This window comes from Glossina fuscipes, unplaced genomic scaffold (assembly GCF_014805625.2).
Source record: "Glossina fuscipes isolate IAEA_lab_2018 unplaced genomic scaffold, Yale_Gfus_2 93963, whole genome shotgun sequence".
Classification (NCBI taxonomy): domain Eukaryota; kingdom Metazoa; phylum Arthropoda; class Insecta; order Diptera; family Glossinidae; genus Glossina; species Glossina fuscipes.
In genome coordinates, this window is record NW_024005137.1 from 1 (window position 1) to 17,195 (window position 17,195).

General features: G+C 31.4%; 2 protein-coding genes across 2 annotated transcripts; one reads left to right on the forward strand and one right to left on the reverse strand.

Moving 5' to 3' along the window:
* Positions 1-6,543: 6,543 nt before the first annotated feature.
* LOC119644170 (ras-related protein Rab-21-like) lies at positions 6,544-7,701 on the forward strand. The gene has a single exon (XM_038043693.1). It carries the CDS (start codon positions 6,672-6,674, stop codon positions 7,347-7,349), a length of 678 nt encoding a protein of 225 aa, XP_037899621.1. The 5' UTR covers positions 6,544-6,671; the 3' UTR covers positions 7,350-7,701.
* A 3,850-nt stretch (positions 7,702-11,551) lies between these two features.
* On the reverse strand, positions 11,552-16,175 carry LOC119644171 (innexin inx1-like). Its single transcript, XM_038043694.1, has 4 exons — positions 16,046-16,175; positions 12,324-12,479; positions 11,905-12,257; positions 11,552-11,807 (listed from the first exon to the last, which is right to left on the reverse strand). Exons 2-4 carry the CDS (start codon positions 12,423-12,425, stop codon positions 11,594-11,596), a joined length of 669 nt encoding a protein of 222 aa, XP_037899622.1. The 5' UTR covers positions 12,426-12,479; positions 16,046-16,175; the 3' UTR covers positions 11,552-11,593.
* Positions 16,176-17,195: the final 1,020 nt, after the last annotated feature.

Here is a 17,195-nt window from a genome sequence, read left to right on the forward strand (position 1 = left end):
GTGTGTGTGTGTGTGTGTGTGTGTGTGTGTGTGTGTGTGTGTGTGTGCGTGTACAAATAATTTTTGAGAACTTTATTCAGAGAAACTGGCACTGATACGACTTTAACTTTTTTCATCTTTCAGACAGTTTTCGAATTCCATCGCGAAAAAAGTTTCTTTTTTTAAGGTTACCCCTAATTAAACCCATATTTGGGCAATTTTGTAAGAATCGGTGCTCCGTTTGACCAATTAGAAAGTCATCTATTAAAACCAGTGTCAATCGATAGAAGTAATATCTGCTGATAACAGCGGAGAGAGTACAACATTCCAGCGCATATACATATATATATATATAGTGTATTATATTTTTACTCTTTTGTTAAAATCGTTATAACGTCAACCAGCAAGCTACAAATACCACATAAACTTCATCTGTTCATCTGTCCGTCTACCCAACTGTATAGTATCTCTTGTAAATGAAGATATCGTTGACAAATTTGAACAAGAATTTGAAAATAACTCAAACCGGTCAAAGAAAATGTAAGCAATGCAACAACAATTGAGAGAACAACTGTGTTTTCAACGTTTTTTGGCTCATTACTCATAAACTACAACTTCCACGTTTGCGTAAGTGTGTGTGGCATAAAAATAGAAGACCCGTTAACATTTCAACATCCTTTCCCATATCATGACACTAAAAATGTAACAGTTTACTCATAACCAACGCGACATTCATAATTGTCAGTTTGGATTCCATGCTCACTGTAATACGTCCGATGGTTCGACTTCTACTATTGAATTAATTAAAAAAAAGTCTTATATCAAGAGAAAATCTCTGCCTGAACCTTTCGAGTGACCTTCGACAGATCACTTAACGAGAAGCTTGATCACAGTTTTAACTTTTCGAGATGTGCCCGTGATCTTATGCAATCATCATTGCGAGTAAGTCAAAATTCTTCCTTTTCGATCGTGCTGAACGTAATGACGTCGCTCTTAATATCAAAATATCTGTTATGTGTATTGAGTTTGTGAAGTCTACACGATGTCTCGGAACAACACTCGATAACAAACCAAACTTTAGCCCGCATACGGATATCTTTGCGAAGACCCTGTAATCTTTATGTCTATTATGTCTAATAATTAGCGTCAACCTTGAACTCGCTCGCACTCTTTTAATTGCACATATTATATATCATATTGAAGTGGTCAACGGATGTCCCCTACATAACCAGCTATTAATAATATCGGACAATGTATCTATAATATCCGTCTCAGAGATCATGTGACCTCTAATGTTCAAACATTCTTAAAATTCTCGTTTGAAGACTATCTTAATGGTAAAGAACTTATTTATCTATCTAAAGTTATTAAGTTTCAGTGACCGCAACTGCATTTAGCAGTGCTAGTAGGAATCTCCCACGACGATCATTCCCTTCGCAACGATCTCACTCGCTGATAAGTTATTCGTTATACGTTGCGCTCGCTCGTGGGACAATCCTCCACTAAATTTTTGGATCTCTTAACACAGGGGTTCGTCTCTTTAAGCAGGGATTAGTTACTTTGAATAAACGATACGTATATGTTGACAATGGCTTCTTATTTATAACATGTTTTGTCGTTTCCTCACAAGCGTTATAACAGGTTTACGAGTTTAATTACTTAAATATAATTTAATTATGATAGCAGTCATACATTGATAATACGCTTGCATTCATCACGAATAAACTTGATTATTTTGTCTAAGCTTCTGTGCGCTTAGCTGGTATGTATTTTTCGACCGCTCAAAAATCGCAATAGTTGATGCATTAGTCTAAAATTTGGTACAAGCTTTGTTTTGACTGAAACAAATCTGCTCTAATAGAAGCAATGTCTAATATATTCTTATCTCCCATATATATATATATATTCCGTGTTCGATATTGTCATAGTACCCTTAAAATATATGTCATCAAATTTGTTTAAAATTCTACTCATCATCAACCGATTTACCGATCAATAAATATAATTTTTAATAGTAATGGGTATTGGTATAAAATGCACCCTAAAAGGTGAGCTTTACATCTAAAGTCCTTGGAAAATTAAATGGTGTCACAAAAAGACTTTTGTCTTTCTAATTAAAAATTAATGCTAATTATTAACAAAACTCACGCTTCCTCATAAATGACTTGTACATTCTAAGGCACTTAAATGCATATGCAAAACGTTCTAGCTTTTTTTTTTTTTTTTTTTTTTTTGCATATTTTATTAAGTATAATCGCAAAACAATATCACCTTAAGATCCCCTAAGGTAGTGAACGGTGTGTGTAAGCTTTGAATAAAATGTGGTATAAAAAAACAACTAAAAGCATTATAGTCTGTTATGACCAACCCTAATTAAGCACCCTACACTACTTCGCTTAATACAATTATTCATATAACGACTTTTTCAATTAAGGTATTGCATGGGAACAGATCGAAGGTGTTGTCCGATGCGAGCCCACAAAACAGTACGGTATACAAAAATTCATAAAAGTATCTCAAAAATTGCAATGTATAGATCGAATACAAGAAGATAAGGCGGTCAGGCGGTCAGGCGGTCAGGCTGACAGACAGTCAGGCGAAAGAAGACAGATAGGAAAGCTTTTTCGATAAAGAAATACATTCAAAATAACCTTTTCAATCAATCGATATACGAAAAATGGATTCGTCTATCACAAGTTCTACAGGATATAGTGCTCAACATACTTGCGGCATACTACAATTACTATAGACTATAAATAGACAATTACTAGCAAGGTTAACGAGTAAAACTGAACTCTACTGTTTCTGTTAGCATAATTCAAATTTCACGCATATGATATTTTAACATTTTCGATAGCTTCTACAAAACGATATTCTCGTAAATCATATCTATCCGTAATTAATTCTTTTGAATATACCTTTAATGTGCGTTAAAATAAATAGAAAATAAATTGAAAATGAGTCGGAAGTAAAATTTTATCGTTAATTGCGAATGCATTGGTAAATCGATCGTCACTATTTTTGCACTAAACATTATGGTCGCAGCTTTGTATCAATCAAGAAATGTTTGCGCCAAATTTCAGTTTACTTTTTCTTTATCTTTATTTTTTGGCGATTGTGACGATTCACAAATGGAAGCGTTTTAATTGAAATAGATATTCGAAATTTAAAAATAACAAAATGGGCGTTTTCCAGAAAAAATAATAAACATATTTGCTGCGTTATATCCCTAAAAACGATTATATATAACATTTAAAGATATCTACCTAATTATGCAGAACTTTGAATATGCGATTTTAACGATCCTTTTTTCCAAAAGTACATATGCAAATACACAAAGCGCTAAGAGCACCTCGAAGCTTTCCTACACACCCGAATTTATCAAGAGAAATATATCATTTAGAATTTAAAAATTGCCTTTTCTTATTTCTACGCATATAAAAAACTCTCTCTCTCTTACATTCGATTGCAATATTTGTTAAAATAATTACGAAATCCGCGAAATATATTACCCAGTTAAAAGAATATTACGCCGACATATGCAAAAATATTATTAGTTAACAATGAATGATATAATGAAGACAATATTTTGCGAAAAGTATGCTTGCGACACTATTATTTATGAATTGAACAAATGAATTAACGAATTGACTTTGATTAAATTAGTAGGACTAGACATTAGATTTCAAATCCATTTCTGACAAAATTTCAAATCCAATACAAAATGAGTTTCTATCCCATACACATAGAAATCATACTAAATTTAATAAAGATTATAGTGAATTATAGCTGAGATAACTAGATGACAAGATAATCTAACATTTATATCAAAATTCAGACAAGGAAATTATTACCAAATAAGAAAAACAAACCATATTTTCGACCAATATCCATTGTCTACTTGTTTTCGTACATACACATTTATATGTGTACCATATACGCGTATTCATATGAAAACGTAGAATAACATATATGTTTGCGTTAACGCCAGATTAAGAATCTATTAACAGAACACATACGCATAATGAGAATGAAGGAGCAAGCGGTCAACTGATTGCTAATTAACAGTGTGAACTACCGTTACTGATGGCAGAAAAACAACAAGTCCGTAATAATCTCCTAGTTTAAATTTTCATTTATGTTAGACCATCTTGCCATCTAGTTGTCTCTGATCATAAGTTATCAATTTGCTGCTTGCTAGAAGAAGAACAAGAAAAGTGAATAGGAATAGTCAAGAGTTTTCGCTTCTTACTTTTTTTAATGATTGAAGAAAAAACTATTAATAACTTAAAGAAGAAACGGTATTAACGAATCCTTTCATTATTTCAATAGTACAATTTCTTCAAAAGAAAAATTTTTTAAATTTATAGAGGAACGACAAAAATTTAGCAAAAAAATACCTTTATAGGGTTAAGAAAAATGCATACATACTGAAATTGAAACAATATTAAATTGAGGAAATTTTAATACAAAATGTTGAATATAACAAAAAAAAATTATATTTTGCATCTGATTAACAAACGATAACCAACTATTTAGCGCATATAGGCGTCACGGCATTTTTGCAATAAAGCATACGATCAGGAAAACCCAAAATTTGAAAGCCAGCTACATATACGTACGCCTACGTTTTTGTGCATGTCTGCTGTACGCAATTCTATAATAAAATGTATTTCCAACAAATATTAATAAAAACTGAAAATAAGAGCTCGTCTGTTAATAATTTTTTTTCTAACTAGAAAAACTGAAACGTTAGCAGTATGTAACACTGCATATATTTTCGCGGAAATTTCACCTTTGCTGCGTGAATCTGTTTTGATAAGTGACACATGGGAGAGTAATTTAAATATGAAAACAAAACGAAATTATGGCTACAATATTCAGCACAATTGTTCGCTTTTTTAATACTTATATACACAAAACGCGATCATACAGCCATTTTTCCAAACGATTCAATTTTGCTGAATACTTCTACAGCAGTAATTGAGTTGTTTATGTATATTCCAACACTGCGTTCTTCCAAACTTATACTGCATTGTCCGTCTGCCTAAGCGGCGAAAACCCTGTTAATAATCATTCTCTTTAATTTTGTGTTTTCTTGTAGGTGAGAAAATTGTTAATATCTGTATGGCTGAATTACTGAGCTCAGTGCGCTTTCTTATCATTGCCATTCTTGTTGTGAACTAAAGATTCTACTAAAATTATATTTTAAATTTATTTGTATTACATTCATTTCATTAAAAAATGTATGTGAAAATTTTACATTTCGGTATTTTGCAAAACTTGACTAAGAACATCAAGCAAGCCCGTTTCGTTTCATCGTTTTTTAATTTTCTAGTTCAATTGTTCAAATATTTAATTAATAATAATTTTATATCTTGTAACACCCTTGACAACTTGTTTTATTTGACAGAATGTTAAAACAATATTATTATGATCAATATTTTATATAAGTGAAGGCATGCATAAAAATGGACCCATTAGGCAGTTTGAAGTTCTGAACAAAGCCACCCTTACTTTTTATGGGCGAAGATAATTTGCTTATATATTATGTAATTAACGTGGACGAGAATGATGTAGAAAAATATTTATAATAAGTTGTTTATTTGAAAGAAAGAAGTAAAGCTGTAAGACGCACCATCCCTCGAACTAAAGAATGAAGTATCGTCCTATTGTTCTAGCCAACAAATACGTGTCAAAAAACGCAAGATTGTGGATCAATTTATTTCTGTGCTTACTCTTCGTTTATTGCTGGAATGTTTACTTATCCAAAATTTTTGATAGTAAATTAAGACCTGACAGATAAAATATATAATTTATTTTTCAAGACAGTAGTCACATCTATTTCGAAACAAAAAGGATTGTAAATATTATTACCATTTTATTTATTATAATTAGCTATTGATGTGTGCACGCGTACCAAATCTAGGTTTTGATAGTACATAATGTTTACAACTCTGTCTTTCAATTCAAGAATTGCAAGTGCACCAATTTTCGCACTGAACTAATACAAATTACAACTGTGTGATCATGATGTAATTAAAAAAGAAAATATCATATATTTTAAAACCTTTCAATTTATTTAACAGTCATGTTTTTCATGTTATACTAATACTCAATATTTCCCAAATGCGCTAATAAAAAAACACATATTAATGAATTATAATAATTTGCATATAAAATAAGATATCCTCTGCTTCTTCTTTTGCTTTGAGATTTTCGTAAACTCTCAACCCTGCCTTAGCAGTAACAAATCACATAAAATAGTGAATAATAAATGTGTCAATGACAGCTACGATGAACCTTCTGCAATAGTGCACCGACTAATTCCAATTGTTTGAAAATTTATTTAATTTAAAGACAATCCAAACAATCCCCCAAACTATAAATTTGTAAGCGTTGTTATATTATTGCGACATTTATAAATTCAACTGATTTTTACTTTGCATTTACATCGCATTTTGTTATAGTTAAAGATGTTTCATTCTAAGTTGTTCCTTTCATGAAGTGATTTCATTCCCCAATGTGGCAATCAATCCCCAAGTTAAATAGTATCACTAGTTACTGACAATACTGCTTAGTATAAACACCTTGCTGAAAAAAAATTTAGTAGGTTTATCGTTTACAGGCCTTTTATATACCAAAAAAGAAGATTTAAAAAAGAAAAAATAAAACGAAAGAAAGACGGCAAAATGAGTCCGTCGCTAGTAAATTCAACGACACAATATAATTTCAAAGTGGTTCTATTAGGCGAAGGATGCGTGGGCAAAACATCAATTGTATTACGCTATGTAGAGGATAAATTCAATCCGCAACACATCAGTACTTTACAGGCTTCGTTTCTAACGAAGAAAGTAAATTTAGACAACGGTGCCAAAGTCCAGCTTAATATATGGGATACTGCTGGTCAGGAAAGATTCCATGCATTGGGTCCTATCTACTATAGAGGCTCACACGGTGCTATACTTGTTTATGATATAACCGATGAAGATTCATTTCAAAAAGTTAAAAATTGGGTAAAAGAATTGAAACGTATGCTGGGCTCCGATATAATTTTAACTATAGCAGGCAATAAAACAGATTTAGAAAATGAACGTACTGTGCCATTTGAGGATGCTTTAGATTACGCAGACAGTGTCGGGGCGTATTATTTTGAAACGTCGGCCAAAGCTAATGAAAACATTGAAAAATTATTTACGGAATTAACAGAATTTATGATCGAACATGTCCAACAGAACAATCAACAGAACCAAAGATCGGCACTTAATGGTCAATTTGGTCAACGACGCTTAATTGTTGAAGATTCTTTAGATGGCTCCGACGACGCTGGCGCTCCAGTAAATGGAACTACTCGTTCCTGTTGCGGTTGATTTTAACAATCAGTTGTATTAGTGAAAATAAAACGTAAATGTTTAGAGTATAATAAGTATTGTGATAATCTATGTAATGTAATCTGAAATTTGTTTCTTCATTTGCAAAATTGCATTTTTGCTTTATTCTTACAGAATATATTTTAAAACATTTTTCAAAATTTTAGCTTAATATACCTATGATTGTAAAACTGATAATATTCTATATTAATTATGTGATTATGCTTATCTTCATATATCATTTTGTATCGTTTACCTTTTCGTTTAATTGTTATCTTAAAAGATTTGCAATTCATTTGCGGATTTTTTTAAAGAAAATATCATCAAAATATATATAACGAGTATATAAAAACAATGGTAAAAATGAGATATAAATATATGTATGAGATATATATATATATATATATATGTACATGTATGAGTCATAAATTACGCAGCAAATATGCGGTAAATTTGTTTTCTACGATAATTATTAAGACGCAAAAAAAAGGATTTGCCTGAAGTGAACTTAGTAATCACTAAAATCTGAATCCATATCACATATCCTCTACACATGCAAAATCTAGATGTTTTTTTTTTTTAAAAAAAAGGTGCATTTTTTCAGATATAAATGTTTCCGTCCTCTTTCCTTTTAAGCTTGAGCAGGAAGGAAGGAAAGATTAAGCTTGCAGGCATTGAATTCAATTGGTTTGTTGTATAAGAATGTGTTGAATCTGTTAATATGTACATGAACCATTCATAGCAAATCCTCTTTTAAGTCTAAAATATGCTTAAATTAAATGAAGTTGAGAGCGCGTCAGCTACAGTAAAGATTCATTTGCGTCGTTAATGCCTCGTTTTAAAACCTTTGTTTTAGTGTAAGGACATCTGCACGAAAAGAGAGATAGAGAAGGTTAGTAATGCGGAAGCATCATGTAATTTATTCTAATAATCTTTGATATTGTTAATGTAGGGACTTCTTAAGGACGTCAAAAAATTGTCGGTAATACATTATCATTAAGAAAGCACAGACAAACAATTGCGTTCGATTCATTACAGCTATTTAAATCCTAGTTTTCCATTAAGACATTTAAGACATGTTATGATTTACCCTAAATACCCTAAATACATGAAAGAAGAATGTAAATATATCAAGTATTTTTACTGAGGTATTTGATTTTTTTAAATTTTGGAAATTTTATATTTACACCCCATGCTGCGTATAGTATGGGGTATATTAAGCTTGTAAGGACGTAGGTAACACTCATAAGCAACTTTTATTATACCGATCGATTCAGAAAATGATTCTGAATGATTCTTGTCTGTCCCTCTGAATTCTGTCAATGCATTGTTCCGTTCAACCTACAGGTCGCAATATATGAGATATTTTAATGAATTTCGGTGTAGCGGCTTTTACTCACATACCTTTTCGGAAAAAACTGTGATCTTTAGTATTTCTCGACAAAACACTCAGAGTTATAGAACTTCGGCATTCAAAATTGGCATCAAAAATTTGATTGCGCTGAAGTAATTCTTTCAACCTCTCCTTATATAATAATTTTTAAAATTTCATTGTGAAAATTGGTATATAATAGTAAATCGGCAAAGAGGTCAACCTTATCGAATTTGGATCGCTTATAAGGATTCGCAGGAAATGTAGACCCAAGTCAGGAACATTTTTTCACGTTAGTAATTAGAAATAAAAATTAAGTGGATCAAATTTGAACCACATAGGTATATTTACTCGACCCGCATATAAAATGTCCCGTGAAGAGTAGGCGCTTCAGCAAACGGGAAAAATGAACGGTAGGGAATTCGGATAGCATAGTCGCCAACAAATTTAGGGGCTATCATGAATGCAAGCGCTTATATGAAGAGAAAGTCTAATTTCTAGTTATGTTTTATAATGGAAACTGAAAGATAAAATTTTTGAGGAAGTAAAGTAACTTTGCTAAATTTCGATCATGCCATGCGATGTTTCGGGCATCGTCCAGCGCGCCCTTCCATGAAAATAATGTGTAATTTTTTGTGCAGAGCGCTTCACTGTATTAGGGCAAGTGGTGTAGGGCTTTTAATTGTCGAACTTGCCCGACTATAACGTTTTTACTTGTTTTTACTTAACAAGACTTAGGATCTCTATTACGGATCTACAAACTGTGTTCATAGTATCAAAGCTACCTTTAATTATTATCTTTTCATTTTTGCTATGCTATGAGTCCAAAAATGAGACTTTGCAGAATTTCATAGCATATGATCCTTGACTACGTTACGTTACTTATTTTTGCAGCGTATTATATAATGCCGTATTTAGATACATTTGGATCAGCAATGCTGCCTTTCAAGAGACGGATGTCTTATTCGAAAATATCGAATACCTTCACTTACGTGATATAGTTCCAGCATGTTTCTCTATATCGGCAGCAAAAATAGATAAATCGAGACTATAGAGAGATTTGTGTCTCTTTAACTTTAATATAATTCTTTTCTTTTTATAAATAATAGTTTCATGTATTATTGAGATAATTCCAACAATTACAAAAGAAAAGTTTACCCCTTCTCTTTTAGTATACGTTCGTACTGGTTTAAGGATCTCTAACTTAAGACGTTAGATCACTGTAAAATTTTGTAAAAAATCAACTTTTTTTTTTTTTTTTTTTTGGTCACCTTAATTAGCTAAAACAATTGTGGGCGTGGCGAAAATTTTAAAAAAGATGGACTTTTCGAACATAACTGCCTAGCAGTATAGGGTCACTTGCTACTTTAAACTTTAAATTCGTTTGTCTCGAAACATAATTTTCAAAACTGCAAACAATGCAACTTACATCATTTTTCAATCTGGTTCTGATTCAAGTCTTTTACAATACATCTTTCAAATAACATTAATTTATCAAATAACTTGGAATTAATTTTTTCTTACAGTCTTGTATAGCTTGAGATCTCCTGGAGATATTTTCGAAATCCTATGACCTCTCGATGTTCGTCAGTTCGAAAACGGTTCTAAATGGTTGACTAATCCATCCGAAATCGATTATGCGCTAGAATAAATGGAAAATAAGTTGTAAGTAAGCCGGGATAACGACAATTGTTATGAACATGCAAGTGGCTCTGGTGAATATTTCGTCTATTAGCTTTTCAGATATCAGATATATCAAGGGGATCGATTGTTATAGAAGAAAATTAAACAAAAAATAAAAAAAAAATTATCAATTCTTCTTCTTTGAGGTTGTTTTAGTTTCTTCTGCATTGGGCGCGTAGATGACGATCATTTTCTAAACTCATATCTCTTACTCGGTCAAGGAATGTTTGAGTCGAATTCATTTATTACGTTCCTATCTTTATTTTTAACGACAAATTTGATAGGTTTTTTTGCTGAAAGCCATATACTTGAGGGGAAGCTTTAGATAAAAGGAAACAAAAGGTTTTTAAATCTATCTAAAAATATTGCTTTATTCGAATTTTTATTTGTATTATGTGTTTGTATATAAATATATTAATAAACATATATAAAATATATAAAATTTTCTTTCTCATTCATAATCATATATATATACGTATATATATATGTACTTGTTATATATATATATGTATATCTTGGGACGAACATATTGATGTGCAAACGAATCTGTAATCAAATCGTTTTCATATAAATTATAAATGATTTCTAAATGATTTCAGTTAAAAAGAGCTTCAATGGAAGAAGCGAAGAAACAAAGACAATTTACATACATATAAAATATATATTTAGGATTTAGCTAAGTTAAAAAAAAAAAAAAAAAATGAAAAGAAAAATAAAAATAAAAGAGTATTAATACACATACACACATGCATACGATTGAAAGCTTCAAAGATGATAATGAACTAAAAGCTTTCCATTTAAACAGAATGATAGTAGAAAATACTAATTAAATTAATCGATTTAATTAAATTACATTAAATTTAATTAAATTAAATAAAATTAAAAAAAAAAATTCAAATTGTGATCATTGCAGTGCTAGTACATATGCATATGTATACAAGCATTATATATATAATTAATTCATAATGTTTTGCGAGTTGGGGTCATTTGATTGGATATATATATATATATACATACATTTATATATATGTATTTATATATATATGGGAAGCCTGAAGCCTGAAGTATTCGTAAAAAAATTCATTTGTTTGTTGGTTTTCTTCATCACAGAACTATGTTCACTCACATAGCATTATGGAATTCGTAATTTTTTGCTTTTTGGAAGGGATAGGGACTATAGTTGTAGGTATTATTTATTAGCAGATGGTTCCAAATCTTTGGAGAATTCATTCATAACCTCTTTGTAAATCATAGGATCAAGATTGCAGCCCAACATATAAATTAGCCACCAATCACCGATATCTAGTCTTTCCGATAAGATGCGGCAAGTCTCCAAGCTTATCATACGATTACGAGCATGTAATAAACGTGGCCGAAAATTGGGCAATAAAATAATAACAGCTCTGCAAATAAATGAATAAATAAATAAATACACACACACACACACATGTCTTTATCATAAATTGTTTTTCTTTTCCTTTCATAGAATGTACAACTTACCGGAAAATGATTAATCCCGCCAATAAGAATAATAATATCATATACCAAAACCATATAAAGACATAAGTTTTCTCATTGACAATATTTAACGGCAGTATACATAGGGAATCGTGTTTTTGCAGTGAACCGGATGAGCCATATTTATGAAAGATGCACTTAGTGACACGTGGAAACACGTAAACCATTGGATCGAAACGCTGCTCCTGTGGCACATCGGATAATTGCATAATACGGGTACCGTATGATAAGAATTCGCCATCGAAGAAACGATTCATTATATACATTTGCACGATAATGTTAACGAAGCATAACACCTCGCATAACCAGTACCGTAAAGCATACATTTTATGACGCTATATATTATTGGAAATGTTTTTGATTATTAAAAAAATAGGATTAAACTTGATGACTGCATTTACCTTAATATGTTTACTTAGGTAATCCAGTAGAGCTTCTTTCTTGGCATATTTCTCTTCTGTTGTACAAATTGTTATATTGAGACCCATAACGATCATACGCATCAGACCGCCTTCAAATTTATCCCAGAGAAATTTCGGCGTATAACAAGCTATAGCCTAAAAATAGGCAGCACTTAATTATGAGTTTAATTCAAAAGCAAAAAAAAGACAAAAAGAAAAGCACACACGCACACATTGATATTTATTTATACGGTTCATCAACAAAGATCATCATTCACTTGGTGTCACTATACAATATTATCATTGATTTCTTTAGCCCATCATATCGTCCAATAACATAAACGCAACGTATTCTGTGTGTGTGTGCGTGTGTATATGTGGATTAGAAAGCAAAAAATAATTTTTAAATTTATTGTTTATATGTATCACTCGAGGAATTAAATACATATTAAAGCTGGAATTACGTTTATTACATCGCTCAATAAGTTCGTAGAATGGCTATTGACCCAGCCATATGATTTTCTAAGTTAGATATAACGTTCCAATGAAATGTTTGAAAGTTTCATGACAGGCCAACCATTAGTTTATTAGCTACAGTTATTTAATGGGTGTGTGTTATGCTACATATATACGAAATTAAAATTTTTTCATTATTCAATAAAACTAAAACTGTTATCTTATGAACTTATCGGGTGATGTCTAATATAATTTTTATCGAAGGATAATACACTTCTACAAACACTTTTTTTGTAAGCATGGATTTAAATTGCGTTGGTCGAGCTTTCCTCTATGGTGCGCTAATGCCAATTACAATTATTAGGGTAAGTTGCAATGTACGCTCGTTCTTCGGTCACTGAGATTCGTTGAGCTGTCGATAAGCAATTATTATAAGCAAATAATGCAAGCAAGAAAGTTGTATTTAGCTGGGGCCGAATCTCGCATAACCACCTGAGATAAAATTTTGCCTTTCACCTTTCACTTCACTAAAAGGTCTCATTAAGAAAAATTAATCCATCACGTGGTGACGTCCATCGTAATTAGTTTAGAATCAACGCACTCATCTTGTAGCCTTCTATTCTAGAAGCCCTTCTATTTGATGACCGTACCACTAGTATTACTAAGAAAAAATTAATTCACCAAAACGCGTTGTCTGCCATATTAGTTTTCCAATTTATGAATTTTTGTATGAATAGCAGACCTTTACTTGAGGAATATACGAAATAGTTTCCAACATTATCTCTCGTTTACCTTATGAGTAAAAAGCAGGAAACGTCAAAGGAAAAGCATTGAAAATAAAAAAAAAATTTTGTCACTTGGGGCTTGGTGGATTTCTTCCCAGACGATCTCGGGCGACCAAAGCGTTCAGCATCGTGGGTATCAAGACGATTTTCTTTAAAAGAGTCGTCATAAATTGTTTCAAATTATCTCTCTAAAAAGTAATAGTTTAATCTATATACGGAACTTGTGTTTTTCCACTGTTTTGAAAATTACAAGAGCAGCGTAACTAAAATCATTGCAACCTGTAAATTAATTGTGAGAATATTGTGAAATTTTGACATGTTTCGTTTGACGGTGCTGATGCTATCTAAAAAATCATATGGGTCTCTCAACAGTGTAGAAATATATTTGCCAGACCGGAGACTTATTGAGTGATATGTTAGTTTAGAAAAAAAGCAAAAAAATTAACTTCACAGTCATAATGGCGAACGAACAAAGTATAGAAAAACGCCTGAAGACATGGATAGATACTATACTCTCAACAGTGTAGAAATATATTTGCCAGACCGGAGACTTATTGAGTGATATGTTAGTTTAGAAAAAAAGCAAAAAAATTAACTTCACAGTCATAATGACGAACGAACAAAGTATAGAAAAACGCCTGAAGACATGGATAGATACTATATATCTACCGCGTGCATTTTAAATACCAACTGAGAGAGTGTGCCCTGAATCACTTAGAAGGTTGAAAATGTTCTTGTTTTAAAAACATTTTTATGTACATGACAGCGAATGCGTTTGTCATTCTTTATATATAATATGTAAAATATATATATATATATATATATATGTATATAAAACACAATATAACATAATAAAAGGCAAAAGCACAAAACTCTAATTAAACTCAATTGAGATAGAATTGAAACTATTTCAGCGTACAATAAAGACCAATGTGGAGTTCGTTAAGCTAAGATCAACAAAAAAAAAAAAAAAAAAAAATTACGACAAAACGCTATACGCGTATGCATATAATTTAATTGCTCTTGTCTCGCCATGTTTATGTGCCTGTGGCTGTGTGTGCACGTGTGTGCGTGTGTATGTTCATAATTTCAATTTACAAAATTATCAGTAAAAAAAGAAATTTCTAACGTTGGGTAACAAAAAAGACTTAAAAAATAAGTAAAAAACACTAAAAGCTGATAGTATGAGACGACATATTTGGCATTGCGAGATCGTCTCTAAAAAGCATGTTTTACACTAAAAATCATACGATTTCAGAAATTTTTGGCTGCAACATCAAATTTGATTTGAATTTGATTTACTAATGAAATTTTTGGACTCTCATCTGATATTATTAAATAAATCTTTCGTGATCAAAGTTGAAAGTGTCTTGTTTTGATTTTTCGGAAGACTTCCTCCGCGTGCGCACCGCGTACCATCGCAATCATAATAATAATAATCATCATAATCGGCATTCTATGAAGCGTTCTTTCCTTCAATCAGATTTGAAAAGTTGACAATGCTTGTAGGTTTACGGAGACGATATTCAATATGAGATCAGATCCAATTTTGGCAATTAAATTCTCCCAATTATTATTACTTTTTTTGCACGATTTTTTTTGAAAATATTTACAATTTTTTTCATTTTACACGATTTTTTCAAGTTGCGGAAAATATCCCCAAAATTACCATAGGTCGTAGGGTATTCTTTAATATGATTTTTTTTTTGCATGGTTTTCTAAGAAAAGTATGTATCGTGTAAAAAAATGTTGAGTGTATGTTAAGAATTCCCCATTTAAAGGACATTTAAAAGGTGATTGTAGTTAATAACGAAGAAGAAGTTTGAAGCAACCAAAGCGACTCGAATAAAATAAGGTACACAGTTCAATGAAAGAAGTGAATATAGTGGTTAACGCGAATATGATCATTGTCGCACTACCCATTATGTTGTAAAATTTATCTTTCGCGTATTATCGTTAAAAAGTGGATCGACTATAAAGTAATATCAAGTATTGGGGAAACAGTCGCAGCATATAATGAGAGCAAATACTTTCAGTAAACTAATGCAGCAACGAATTCACCAAACAGGCCACCTCTTACCACAGCGTGCCCAATATAAGGACTGAATCTTACTTTCCATTTAAATGAAAATTTTCTGAAAAAGATTTTTTTTTATTTTTTTTTATTTATAGTCACTTTTATGCTTTGTTACTTTCTGACACGGTTTAATGAATGTTTGACATTATTCTGGACGCACATGTTTGCAAATAAGCATACAATACACATACACGTACACACATCCATTTAAGGTTTGCGTTTATGCGAATCAGATGATATGCGGTTCTGACCATAATTGTAGTTTACAGACTCATAATTAAACTTGTTACCATGAATTTATTTATGTTTGTTTAAAAGTTGCAATTTTGTTGTCTTCTTTTCTTTTGCTAAGGCAATAAAAACGAATGTGTAGTTCGCATAAATGCATATAAATGAAAATTTACCTGGAAGAAGAGTACAAAGCAAACCCATTGATAGTAGGTATAATATTTTTTGGCATCTTCTTCGTCGAAATCATTAGCTACACCAGGATGTGCTACTTCACGACCAACCTAAAAGAGTAAGAAAACCAAAAGGAAAAAAATAAATAAATAAATAAATAAATAAAATAAGCAGCAGTTTGCTAAGCTTGCTCTAAAAATTTTTTATCCTTTTAAAAAAGAAGTAAAAATTAAAAATAACAAGTAAGAATATCATACTTGGATAAAGGCGAACATTAGTTACCCTACACCGCAGTTCATCGCATACAGCTATTCAGTCATTTCGGTGATAAGACGCCAAAAATTACACATCAATTTCATGCAAAGACTTAGTTCCCATGAGAGCCCCCATATTGGAGAATGAACAAGACATTACATGACATGATTCAAATTTAGCAAACTTAACTTACTTCCCAAGAAATGTTAATATTTTTCATTTTTCGTCATAAAAAAAATTAAAAATTACACTTTATTTCCATTTAATAGCTTGCCTTCCATGATAACAACTTTATACGTTAGAGTCTAAAAAATAGACCGATGCGATCCAAATTCGTTACTGCTAATTTTTTTTATTAAATTACTGCTATGGTCCAAATTTAATCGTAAACGCATAAAAATTAAAAACATTTTGCTGAAGGGCTTACTATTCATGAAAAATTTTATGTGAAAGTGAGGCCTCATGTGGGTCAAACTTGGTCCGCCTATTTTTTATGTCAAATTACTTTCAGGAAGAAGTTTTCATCACAAAACATTAACAATCAGGTATATAAGGGTTTGCATTTCCCCAGAATCCTTATGTGCAGTGGTATCCAAAAAATAGTAATCTACTTAATCTAAATTCGGTAAGGTTGGCTTTTTGGTAATATACCTTTGTGAACCAATTTTCACCATGAAATTTGGAAAATTACATCTTCTTATCGTATAAGCATTCAATTTTCGCAGAGGCAATTATACGGGAAGGCATTCAAAATATTACCGTGGCGGAACCTAATGTTTGATACAAATTTAGAATGTCGAAGCACTATATTGCTCAGCGTGTTTTGGCGAAAAATATTGAAAATTGCTATTTTTTTTTTTTTTTGTCCATATAACGACTTTCAAAAGTAGGGCGTTA